Here is a 13,072-nt window from a genome sequence, read left to right as displayed (position 1 = left end):
CTCCCTCTCTCTCTGCCTGCTACTCCCCCTGCTTGTGCACTCTCTCTCTCTGTCAAATAAATAAAATCTTTAAAAATAAATAAATAAATTTAACATAAAATAAATAGCACATAGTTTTGCCACTACCTCCTTATGTCTTCCTAGGGAAGTTATTTTCCCTTCTCTTCCATTCGATGTATGATTCTTGAATCCCTGCCACTGTGAACCAGGCACTATTCTCTGGGCCTCAGCTTCTAAAGCTGTCGTGTGGGGAGACGAGATGAGCTTTACGGCAGTCTTCAACAGGAGAGGGCATCAGACTCAACAGAGGGCCCATTTAAACACAGACTGCTGTCCCCCCACCAAGTTTCTGATTCAGTGGGTCTGGTGGGGGCCAAGAGTTAGCATTTATAACAAGTTCCCGCATGATGCTTATACTGCTGACCCAGGGACCACTTCTGACTTTGTAGGGTTCTGTACTTGTAAATAAACTGCATTTCCAGTTCTTAAGTATTAGAGAATAAAGAATAGATTCCTGTAGTTCAGAACACAAAGCAGAGACATCAACAGAAGTAACATTATCTAGCTTCCATTCCACCCACAGGGGCACGGTGGAGGGACATGAAATCAGGTCATGGTCAGAATCCGGTGAGTTTCGATAAGTAATTCTTCCTGTGGGAGGTAACGTGGTGCAAAGCCTTTTGAGGAAGGTTAGGTGGTGAGGTTTAAGCTAGGCAGGGCATTCCGTTATCACCAGGCCTAATGCCCACAGGATAACACTGCTAGAGGTCATTTTAAAGCCCTCACAGTTTATCCCTGCCTTACAAGTTCAGTTCCTGACAAGGACACCTGCACCTGACTCCATTCTTTTATACACACCATGCCCTCAGCCAGAATACCCTTCCTGGTCCTCTCATCTCTGTATGAACCCCGTTTGTCCATCAAGACCCAGCTAAGTCTAACTGTTCTCCATAAGAACTTAACATTCATCCCCCACACGGAGTGTCTTTTTCTGCTGACACCAATTCAGTGGGACACTTGATCATTGTTATTTTATTTTTTTTCACTCATCAGTTCATTCATTCAACAAATATTACACCCCTCCTTTAGCAAATCCATATTGGAGGACCTACAATATGCTGAACATTACGGTAGGTTTTGGGAATAGAATCATAGGCATAATAGACAGGGCCTCTGCTCTGATAGAGAGAAATCCATTAATCAAATAATGGCACTGGTGGAAGTACAATTATGGACTAAGAAGAGTGGTTTGAAAGAAAGGAGTGTGTAAGAAATGACCCTGATGTTGACTTGTGTTTGGGGTCAGGATAGACTTCCTTAAGAAATATAGTCTGAGCTGAGATCTGAATGAAGGATGCCCAGGATGTGACTAGATGAAGAGCATATGGGAAAAGGAACAGCTTTCCAAATTAGGGGTGTGTGGACACACCAGTATGTGCAAAGGTCCTGTGGTGGGAGGCAGTGTGGCAGCTTCAAGAAACTGAGAGACAACCAGAATGGCTTGGGTGGTGGGATGGGAAGGGGGTAGAGAGCTAATTGCCAGACTGGGACAAACTGCAGAGCCCAATCGTCCTTGCCCATGATTTTGATTTTTAACCTTACGAACACTAGGGTGCCATCAAAGAATTTTGAACAGTGAGGGGATCAGAGTTATGTTTGAAAAGTTCACTCTGCTGCTAGTGTCTGTTGCATGGACAAGACTGAAAGCAGGGAGATGAGTTGGAGGCTATTGGGATGGTCTGGAAGACAGATGAAGAGGTAAACTGATAGGTTGTGGAGTTGGTTAAGGGAGAGGGAGGAGTCGAGGGCAAGAGTTTAGAGGAGCATCCATTCTGGGGAGCATCATGTTGACTTTGCCTTTGAACATGGAAGTAGAATTCAGGGGAGTCAAGCTGGGCAGGAGCCCAGACCCTCTGGGCTGGGAGTAGTGACTGGGAGTCAGCAAGGTATAGTGGTGAATGAGCAGGGATGTCAAGGAGGAGAGCTTATGTGAGAAAATGAGGGGTGTCTCCCCCGACTGGATCATAAGCCCCTGAAAGAGAGTCACTTCCCATTGGCAGCACAGGAAACATTCTCTCTTTTCTCCCTCTGTTCTGCTCGCCGTCATCCAAGTTCAGGTCTCAGTTATGTCTCACCTGGGTGCAGCAAGAGCCTGCTGATCCATTGCTTTCAATTTTAACGTGCACGCAGATCACTTTGGGGGTCTTGATAAAATGCAGATCCTGATTCAGTAGATGGGAGCAGAAGCCTGAGAGTCTGAGTTGCTGGCAAGCTCCCAGGTGATGCAGACCGCATTTTCAGGGAGGGGGGCGGGTCTCCCGGCTTCTAAAGCTCAGCGCCATCAAGCCCAGCATCCTTGTGCCTCTGCTCGGAAGCCTTCAGCGGCCACTTGCGGTCACATTCAGGACCTACTCTAGCTGTCCTTGGCCAACCATGGTTTCCTCCCACTGCTTCCCTTCATCTACCCGTCATTCTACCAAACCAAATCCCTTGCTTTCGATTTGTCCCTAAGAGACAGAGACCAACTTAGTCTAGCTCCTGGCTGGAGGGGCGACTGCAATGGTCTTCACACTTGGCTGCTTAAAATCCCCCATAAACGGATGTGGTTAATGTAATGACCCCCCTCTATGTTTTTTATGAGACATTTGCAGAAGATGCAATTTCCAATATATTATAAACATTGATGTTTTTAAGTAAAACTGTTACGTCAGTGTTTTAAGTGTATCCAGCGGAATCTAAGCACCGTAGCATTTGATAACAGCCGTCATCCGTTTTAAAAATGCATGGACATCCTCTTCACTAATAGTCAGTGTTCCTTTTTCTTCTTGAAATTTTATTTCTGTTCACTTCCCCTGTGGAATTTCATCCTAATGGAATATATATGTAATCGATTTTATGCTTGAAACTCTTTCATTTGTTTTGTTGCTATCATATTTCTCTGTAACAACTTTATATGAAATTAAAACTTCTTCAATTTCCTGAAATCATAAAGCTCTAAGTATTAAAATTTTCTTCTGGTTTGAGTTATTGTTAACAATTATTAATAAGACAGAATTGGTCAAAATAACGTAAATGTATTGCTAGTTTGGATAAATAATTAATAAACAGAAAACCTAAAATTATATTGAAGATGCATCTCTTGGTGAGATGCTGGGTGACTTTTCAAATTAAAGTTTTTTATTAACTTACAACATACGTACCTAGATATGACCAGAGTGTACAGCTCGAATTATCCGAGTGAACACACGCATACACTTATCACCCCGTCCAGAAATAGAATATTGATGTCGTTGGGTTATTTCTTCAGTTTGTTTTTATATCCATGGGAGACTGTTACGTATGGTATGAGATATGAGACAGGGGCCAACGTTGATTGCATTTCCGTGTTTCCGTCATACGTATGTAAGCACTGAGTATCCTCACTCTCATGAACTGAGAGAAGTTTTGTAAAAACAGGATCACTCCGCTCTTGATCTGCTTCTGAGTTCTATGCTGAAAATCACATAGCAGTCTGTCACTAACAATTTGACTTTAATTACTTCTATTAGGCCTTCCTAAGAAAAAAAGGAACTGGAAACCATCCAGCTTCAAAGAAGATTCACTACTCATTTATTAGAGTTGCTTGTTTTCTAGATGTCCTTTTACATGGTGGCCGGGGGGTTACTGGGGCAATAATAAGCCCAGTTAAGATGTGGGATGGGGTGAGCAAGAGGTCTGTCTTCCTTTTGTAGAGGAGGAGGGCCGTCCTGAGAGTGCAAGTATAAAACATCAACTTGTACCTTCATCACCCATCAGTTCTAGAAAGCAGCTTCTATGGAGGTTGGAGGACCTGGGAATTAAGAGAAAGGAAAACTTTCTCTTAAAACTTCAAGTGCATGTGTGTAGCGCTTGGAAAGTCTTCGTGGACTCCCAGGCACTTATAGACCCCAGTTAGAAGAAGTCCCCTAAAGAACCTATCCGACTCAAACCAGACTAAACCAGTCTCTCCAGATTTCCTAGTTCATGGTTCTAAGACTTGCCCCAGTATGGTTTTTGTGCCAAGTCAGCAGTGTGCGGAGATGTTTGCTGAGCGGGGACCTCAGAAAGCAGAGAACCGTGTTGACAGGACAGGCAAACTAATGTGTGCAGTACTCCTCCTTGGAAGTTCCATTCTTACCCGGCATAAGCTCTCCAGTCTGAGTTCCTCTATCTGTTATTTTTACCTTTTTATTATGTGCATCTTTCCTTCTGGTATCGTACTTATTCACGTGACCCATCATCACCTTTTCTAACCATAAACACCTCAAGAGCTGGCCCATGTCGTCGTCACTTCCTGGCATTGTGCCTTACCCTTAGTACGTGTCTAGTAAGTATTTGTTGAGCAGATACGTTGATAAATGAATGCCTTAAACTCCTTCACATCCTCTGCAGGTCCTAGGATAGTGTCAAGTCCCAGAAGAATGGAGAAATTAATCAGTGAGCAAAACAATGAATTAGCAAATCAATGAACTAATGAGCCATTGAACGATGGCTGGAAAGTAAGACAGTTCACGTCTCACATGAGGGCGCAGATCTGCAGAATCGGTGTAAAGGGTGTGCCGTGTATGAAACAGGCTATTTCGAATCAAGTCTCCGTTTTGTATTTAATTCTCTCATCGGTCCGGGTAGATGTCATCGTGCGTGCAGAGCATCCAAGTCAATCCTGTCCTGTGCTTTGCACCTTGTCTTGCAGGTGTGAGCGGCGTCTCTGCACCCCGGTGGTGTTCGGTCCGTACCTCGGCCTGCGCGAGGATGTAAAGCCCCCCGCCCTGCACACGAGTGGTACATGCCAACAGGGACATCTGGCTGCAGCCACGTTCACAGACATGTCAGCCGTGGAATAGTGTGGACGCCTTCCCTCAGCTTCTCAGGGTTTCAGTCCTTTTGGGTTTGTTTCATTGACCTTTTTTTATGGTTTTGTGGCTGGACGTTCACGGCCAAGGCAGGTGCCATGGGAGATCAGCAACTCTACAAGACCAATCACGTGGCCCACAGTGGTGAGAACCTTTTCTACCAACAGCCACCGCTTGGCATCCATGGCGGGCTGAACCACAACTATGGGAATACAGTCACAGGGGCCGGAATGGATGCCCCTCAGGCATCACCCATCTCCCCCCACTTCCCTCAAGATACTCGGGATGGTCTAGGCTTGCCTGTTGGCTCCAAAAACCTGGGCCAAGTGGATACCTCGAGGCAGGGAGGGTGGGGAGGTCATACCGGGCCTGGAAACCATGTCCAGCTACGCAGCAACCTGACCAACTCAAACATGATGTGGGGGACCCCGGCCCAGCCTGACCCCGCCGATGGCTACCAATATACCTACTCCCAGGCCAGTGAGATCCGGACCCAGAAACTCACCAGTGGTGTCCTGCACAAGCTAGACTCCTTCACCCAGGTGTTCGCCAACCAAAACCTGCGAATTCAGGTCAACAATATGGCCCAGGTGCTGCACACCCAGTCGGCAGTGATGGATGGGGCCCCTGACAGTGCCCTCCGCCAGTTGCTGTCCCAGAAGCCCATGGAGCCCCCGGCGCCGGCTCTTCCTGCTCGCTACCAGCAGGTGGCCCAGCAGGCTCACCCCGGTTTCCCTGGTGGGCTGTCCAAACCAGCTCTGCAGGTCGGGCCGCACGCCAGCCAGGGGCACCTGTATTATGACTACCAGCAGCCGCTGGCTCAGATGCCAGTGCAGGGGGGACAGCCACTGCAGGCCCCGCAGATGCTGTCCCAGCACGTGCAGCAGATGCAGCAGCACCAGTATTACCCACAGCAGCAGCAGCAGCAGCAGGCTGGGCAGCAGCCTATGTCCCTGCAGGAAATGCAGCAGCAACAGCCGCAGCAGACGCGCCCGCCGCAGCCGCAGCAGCAACAGCAGCAGCAGCAGCCACAGCAGCTGCAGCAGCGGCAGGGGCCGATGCAGATACCTCAGTATTACCAGCCCCAGTCCGTGATGCAGCACCTGCAAGAGCAGCCGCCGCCGCAGATGCACCTGCAGCCCCCCTCTTATCACAGGGACCCCCACCAGTACGGCCCGGAGCAGGCACATGCCGTACAGCTGATCCAGCTGGGCTCCATGCCCCAGTACTACTACCAGGAGCCCCAGCAGCCCTACGGCCACCACCTCTGCCAGCAGAGCCACCTGCCCCAGCACCAGCAGCGCGAGGACAGTCAGCCCAAGACTTACCCGAGCGACAGGCAGGCCCAGGCCATGCTAAGCTCCCACGGCGACCTGGGGCCTCCCGATGCAGGAATGGGAGACCCGGCAAGCTCGGACCTGAACCGGCTCGGCGGGGCCCTGCCCCATCGGCCGCTTCTGTCCCCCGGCGGGATTCACCTCAACAACATGGGGCCCCCGCACCAGCAGCTGTCTCCCAACGCCCTGTGGCCCCAGGTATGCTCAGGGTGGGAGTGGCCCCGGGTGTCCCGGTGGGCCGCAGCACCAGCCAGAGCTGAGTCGACATCGCGCCCGGGCCTCTCGCCAGCCCCTCCCGGGCTTTTCTCTGTTCACGCCACGGGCGTGAACCCACACGTGCCGGACGCTGTCTGCCGGGCACGTGGAACACAGAATCGATTCGACTCAGTCCTCTGCCCGCTGAGCTTCATCTTGCTACAGAAGTGGCTGGGATACCACATGAGGTCCTGAATGATGCATGGAGGGGTCAAGGCCTGGGTCAGGGGCCCGGGACCACACAGTGGGGGTGTCTGGTCCCCTTAGGTCTGAGCCTCCCAGGAATTCCTTTGTGAAATTGTTGCCCCTTTGGGAAGGAGACCACAGTACGACAGCATTTCTCCAAGTATATAGCTCAGACCAGGAATACCGTAGAATGTTTAACAGCTATGGCTGGGGGGAGGGGTTCTCCAGATAAATACATTTGGGGGGCTCCTGTAATGAATCAGGTTGCAATGCTGAGGGGCTTTTCAGAGCCTTTAATATGCTAAGGGGTGCTGGGAACCTTCCAGAGGGGATACCTCCTGTAGCTTCAGAGATGAGAATCTTAGCTCAGGATCCAGGCAAGAAAAGGGAGTAAGCAAAGTGTCTTGTTAGGAGAGAATGAGGAGTGGTGCCAGCTGTGGTGGCCTGGAGGGCACATGCCCCATCTGATGGCATTCTAATTCAGGACTTTTCAAAACGGTCTAGCCAAACAAAAACCGTCAGCAGGCCTGTGGGCCACGGTTGTTAACCCTTGATTGTTTCCCAAAGGTATTAGCCACAAACTGCTTCCTGTGTGCTGGGCACTGTTCATGCCTTGGCATGTTCTAGGTGCTACCATCATGTGAGAACAGGCTCAGGGGAGAAGGGGACCAGGATAAATGGAGAGACAGCTCGGCTGGGGGCTGGAATTGAGCTCCCCTTCAGCCTGTCTTGCTTGAGACTCAGGCCCGGTGGTAATGGAGAGCCTTTACGAATGTAAGAATAAGGGGACATGGCCAGTGCTGACCCGATGAGTAGGAGGTCTCTGGGCATGATGCCGTGTCATCCACCTCTCTGTTCCATATCTGTCTCGGGAATCGAGACTGTGTGCACACAGTGGTGGACAGGGAGAAAAGGAAGGGACGAGGCGGGGGATTGAGTCCTGGCGGGCTGGTGGCTGGCGGCAGGTCCTGGAGTGGGTGTGTTACCGAGTTGGGGGGCTGGGGGAAGCAAGGGAAAGAAGTGTCAGGTGCACCCAGCATCTGGACGTGAACTGTCAGGCCCCTGTGAGCTTGGGGAAACATCCTAGGAAGCTGGGATTCCCTCAGCTCAAAGACTCCTCCCATCAGAAACACAGTTTTTTTTTTCTTTCTTCTTTCTTCCCATGTCCTGCATGGCTCAAAATTAGATGCACCTACCTGATGGCAGAGCCCAGCCAGGGTCCCCTGAGTCAAGGTAGGATGGATGCAAGAAGGCGTGTTGGCATTTTGGGAGAGTGGGATGTTTTCCCGGGTTGTCTCTCCAGATTCATTTTCAAATTCAAAGTTAATTTCTCAGAGAAGTTTATAATCATAATAGCAGCTATTGTGTCTGAGCATTTACTGTGCGCTTGGCACTCTGCATTTTGTGTGAGAAAGCAACTCAGTGGGGTGGTACGACTACCATGTGCCTAGCTCATAGTAAGCACTCAGCCATTCTTGGTCTTATTCCTGTGTCTTCACAAATGAGAAAACAGGCTCAGAGAGCTTGGAGTCGAGTCGTACATCAAGTAAGTAGCCATAGTGGGATTGACTCCAGAGGCCATGTTCTGTCCACTGTTTATTCAGTCAGTATTTATTGAGTACCTATTGTATACCAGGCATTGAGCTAAGCTTTGAGAATCAGCAGTGAATAGTACAGACTTGTTTCCCCCCCATCATGGGCATGGTAAATTCTTAGCCAGAACCTGACAAACGGCTAAGACATGTGGTCTAGAGGCTGAACCAAAGGACTTAGACCCGTGTCTCTAAGGGAAGGCTTCTGGAAGAGGCAGCCTGAGCTGACTCTAGAAAGATAATAGGCCAGAGGTGGAAAAAAAAACAGCACCTGATGGCCTGGAATGAAGGACGTTTTATTCAGCCCTTGCATGATTTTGAGTAAGCCCTTTCCCACTCTTGAGCCTCAGTTTTCCACCTGTAGAGTGGGCTTACAGGGTATTGGGATAATACAAGTGGGGCCATGGGTATTGGGATAATACAAGTGGGGCCATGGGAGCCCTGGATGAATGAAATGCGTTCACTGTGGGGTGTAAGGTCTTGTGATAAGTCACCCTTCCTCTTTGTCAACATGTGTGCCCTCTCCATTTGGCCCTACCCTTGAACAGTAGCCAACCAAAAGGAGTGTTTGGGGAGCAGTTTGATGCCAAGAACAAACTGACGTGCTCCATCTGCCTGAAGGAATTCAAGAGCCTACCTGCCCTGAATGGCCACATGCGGTCCCATGGGGGAATGAGAGCCTCCCCCAGCCTCAAACAGGTTAGCAGGAGCCAGTGCCCGGCCCTTCCCAGGCCATGTGTTGCTTGCTTTGCTTTGCTGCCGTCAGACAGAGAGTGATGTGACCCCCAGGTGGGTACCTGGGGAGGCACTGTCCTTCCCTAACCAGAGTGCTTAAGCTTTGCCTCTAGGAGCCAGCCACGTCAAACAGACCCCACTTCCACTGGTTTCATGAACAAGGATCAAAAACAGAGGGACTAGAAACCTTTTGAGGGATCCCAGTCTCTCTACATCCTGAAAAAACAGCAAAGAGAATACGTAGATGCCATTTTATTTTTAACTCCTGTTGCTTAAAGCACCTAAGACCAGTAGCCGATGGCCAGGGAAAGCTAACGTGACCAACGGGCTCTCAGTCAGCACTTTCTACTCACCGGTGCACTAGTGTTAGACTCCAGCAGTGGAAGGCCTTTAAATACCCTCAGGATTATCCAGGGAGGATATCCATGTGGTGAACTGTCCATGCAGATTTAGACTAAGGTTAAAATTCGGAGGATTTCTTAAATTCCTTAGCCCCTGTTGATCTAAATGTTAGTTGATTGGATTAACTCTCTGTTCACCAAAATTCTGGACACCGCGGGTCACTCCATCTCCCGACCATTCCAGATAAAAGAGATTTGTCTTCCATTGGACAGATGGGTAAACTGAGGCTCGTAGAATTAAGAGGTCCTACACAAGAGCTTACGTGTTTTGTTTTGTTTTATGCCTGATTACCAGTCCATATCCTTTTCTTTAAAAGTGACGACAACCACCAAATTTTAATACCTGTTTTAATTATACAAGTGATAACAGTCAGGATTCTTTAAACATAGAAAATAGAGTGCATGACCTTGTCCACTGCCAACTGGCATCACTTGAGCCAAGGGTCTCAGGGTTGCAGGAGGGAAACCACCCTGCTGTGGTTCTCTGTCACCCATGCATGATGTCCTGCAACATTTTAGGAAAAGCCAAGTGCGTCCCCCCCCCTTGGGAAGGCTGCTCTCAGCCCAGGATCAAAGCCTTTATTGTCTGTGTAGGAGGAAGGAGAGAAGGCCCTGCCGCCTCAGCCTCAGCCTCAGCCTCAGCCTCAGCCCCAGCCGCCACTGCCGCCTCCGCCACCACCGCAGCTCCCTCCCGAGGCAGAAAGCCTCACGCCTATGGTCATGCCCGTGTCTGTCCCTGTCAAGCTTCTCCTGCCCAAGCCAGGCTCTCAGGGCTTCGCCAACAGCATCGTTGCCGCCCCCTCCACCAGAGAGAAGCCAGCCAGCTCGATGTCGGACGACGAGATGCCCGTGCTCGTGAGGATGACCCTCTCTCCCCCACACTCACCCCAAGGGGCTGCCCCCCACCCACCTGCTGTGAGTTGCTGCTCTGCCCCCACCCGCCTGGGGTGGGAACATCCCTTTGCTTTCTTGGAGATGGGGCAGCCCTTCCAGGGTCACTGGCCTGAGCTCAGACATGGCTTGGCCTCTCGGGGTGAGCCCCCTGGCTGCCTTGGGCGTCCCATCCTTGTCCACACTGCCTGCTACCCAGTAAACACCTGTTACTCTACCAGGCTAACGGTCTGGGTTAGATTCTGAGAGACCTGAAGGTATTCCAAGATGAAAACAAAGATGATAACTCAGCTGGTAATCACAGCTATTAAAGTATGGAAGTACTATCCCACATAATAAATAGCTATTCCGGGGGCCCTGCCCCCCCCCTTCAGGATCTCCAGACCTCCTCAAATCCAGCAGCCACAGATGGAACGCCTGGCCCAGCAAGCCTCCATGCAGTAGCCCTGGCATCCGTTCTGATGGGCAGCCTAACTGGATGCTTCCTACCTGCATTATTAGCCTCAGAGGACCTAATTCACTCAGGTTCCCAAAGTAATTCCACTGAGAGACACCCACCCCCAAATCTCAGGAAAGCAAAGAGATCTGTGTTTCTCACTCACTCTGAAGCTCTTCTCTTTCTCAATTTCCAAGTGCTTCACCCAAGCAGCTTAGCTTGGCTCTGGGGCAGAGATCTCTCTCTCTCTCCCTCCTTCTCTCCCTCCCTCCTTCTCTTTTTCTCTCTCCCTCCTTCTCTTTCTGTCTTCCTCCCTCTTCCCTCCTTCTGTCCCCTGGGGGAGTCTGTAACCCATGTGGTTGACTGCATCAGATTTGTTCCCTCTTCACAAAGTGGTGTCCTGGGTCACATTTGTCCTCAAAGAATAAGTGGCTGCTGGGATTCCAGGTGGTATGAGGGTGGGGTTGGGCCAAAATAAGGGTAGGGTGGATAATTAGGAGAACTAGAAAAGTCCAGAAAGATCCTTCTTTGTTCTGTATGCAATACCAAGGCCTCAGAAGAGGAGAGGCTGAGGGGGAACCTCTGGGAGTGAGCACGGTTCTTATAAGCTGGCAGGACTTGGTGGCCAGTAACAAGCAGAGAGATGAAATGACAGAGCCAAGCTCCCTCTTTGCCCAGGAAAGTCCCTGATTTAGTGGGAGAAACACTGTTTCTACCCCTAGAGAACTCACAGCCTGAAGCTGGAGACTATGGTTCCTAGTCACACAGGGGCCCCAGGCAGCACCCCCTGCCCCAATTTAAGACAGAAACCAAGGTCTCAGAGAAAAAACAGTGGTTCCCCCATAGGGGAGCACCCCTGGGCAGCTAAAGTGACTAGGGACTGGGGAGACGCAGAGAGTTCGGTATGAATTTGCTCAGAAGACCACCATGGGACAGTTCTGAGCCGGGTTTTTAAGACAGAGATGAAGCTGGCCTTGTGGGAAAGGTGAGAGAGACATCGTAAGTAAGGAGATAAGCTGAACTAGAAGCATGTATCTGAGTTTGAGTAAAAATAGGAGCAAGGTCCTAACCCTTAATGTAAAGAAATGAAAATGTCCGGGGAGGAGCCCTGGGTTCTAATCCCCACTCTGCTACTGGCACCCTGGGGATGCAGGCAACTGAGACCCTCCCCCTTGAAAAGCCTGGGTTTCTCCCCTGAGCTTGGGGTTGGACTCATCAGTGGTTCTCCCTGCTCTGGGAGCTTTTAAAACCTCTCAGTGAGTAGTCCCACCTCCAGAGTCGGAATAGCTTGGTAGAGGGGGAACCCTGTAAATGCTTCCTCTCAAGTGACATCCGGACCTGACATTCTGGGTGGCTTTCCTGGCCCAAGGTCTAAGAGCCTTGCCTGGAGTTGAGAGCTGGAGTAACAGGACCAGAGGCTCAAGTAAAGGGAGCGTGAAAGGGATCTTTGACCCTGTGATCAGAGGTCTGGATTCCTGCACTGTGTTGAAGTCATGCAAGGTCAGCCTGTGCTCAGATGGCCTCATCAGTTCCCTGGGAACAGGGTAGAAAGCTTCAAGATTGCTTCCCAACTTGGGCGGCAGAAACATCCACTCCCCATTCTCCTCAGACCTCTCTTTCCACCTCAGCCTCAGGTGGTGAGCCCTCTGGTGGGGAGAGGAGGCAGGTTGTGGCACTCTGGCCTAAGGAGAGCCCCCTGGGGGTGAGCTGAGAGCCCCCTGGGGCCCTCTGTCCCCTCTCCCTTCCCCACCCCTCAGCTTCCCTAGACTTCCCTCCTAGGGGTTGGGACAGCACCCCAGAAGACAGTGAAGCTGAGGGAGAAACAGGAGGGGCAGCAGAGGGAGCCGAGCTGAGGGGTGACTGGAGCAGGTCACATGGCCTGGAGGCAGCTGGTCACATGACCACAGCCAGCCCTTCCCATCACCCCCTGCTGCCTCCTACTCGGGTGCCACCCTGGGGGCAGGAATTGCCAGGAACTGCAGCTGTGACAGGCACTGGCCTGCAGGGCCTGGGAGGGTACCACAGACTGCCCAGAACTTTTCTGCAGGTATCCCCACTGCCTCTCCCAACCGCACCTCCCTCCCCAGCCACACCCAGCTACACCCAGCCCTCGGTTTTTCTGGGCTGGTGCTGGCACACACCCAAGTCTGTTTCTGTTTGGCTTTGGCATGCCCTGCTTATCTATTTATGTGCATATGTTTACTTATTAGTATATATGTATCCATGTGGCAGATCTTCCTTCCAGACTATGCTTGGTTCCGCTGCCATAAAATAAACTAACACTGCTGACAGGAAGCAACCCAGAAGGGCTTGCTGCAAATGAGCCACCGTCCTGGGAGCAGTTGGGGGGGGGGGGGGGCACCAGATC

The 13,072-nt window shown here is 50.8% G+C and overlaps 1 protein-coding gene across 4 annotated transcripts in view; it reads left to right on the top strand.

Moving 5' to 3' along the window:
* The window catches only part of TRERF1 (transcriptional regulating factor 1), a 204,749-nt gene that overhangs the window by 154,633 nt on the left and 37,044 nt on the right, over positions 1 to 13,072 (top strand). For 3 of the 4 annotated variants that reach the window (XM_040643482.1, XM_040643481.1, XM_040643483.1), the window contains exons 5-7: positions 4,712 to 6,406; positions 7,836 to 7,882; positions 8,790 to 8,940. In XM_040643482.1, coding sequence (XP_040499416.1) covers positions 4,805 to 6,406; positions 7,836 to 7,882; positions 8,790 to 8,940 — 1,800 coding nt within the window. In that variant the 5' untranslated portion in view covers positions 4,712 to 4,804. Of the gene's footprint in view, positions 1 to 4,711; positions 6,407 to 7,835; positions 7,883 to 8,789; positions 8,941 to 9,971; positions 10,293 to 13,072 lie in introns of all 4 variants that reach the window. The other variant, XM_040643480.1, reaches the window with a different exon arrangement.

The sequence above is a fragment of the Ursus maritimus genome, unplaced genomic scaffold, assembly GCF_017311325.1.
Source record: "Ursus maritimus isolate PB19 unplaced genomic scaffold, ASM1731132v1 scaffold_29, whole genome shotgun sequence".
Lineage (NCBI taxonomy): Eukaryota > Metazoa > Chordata > Mammalia > Carnivora > Ursidae > Ursus > Ursus maritimus.
This window is presented reverse-complemented; position numbering and strand designations above follow the sequence as displayed.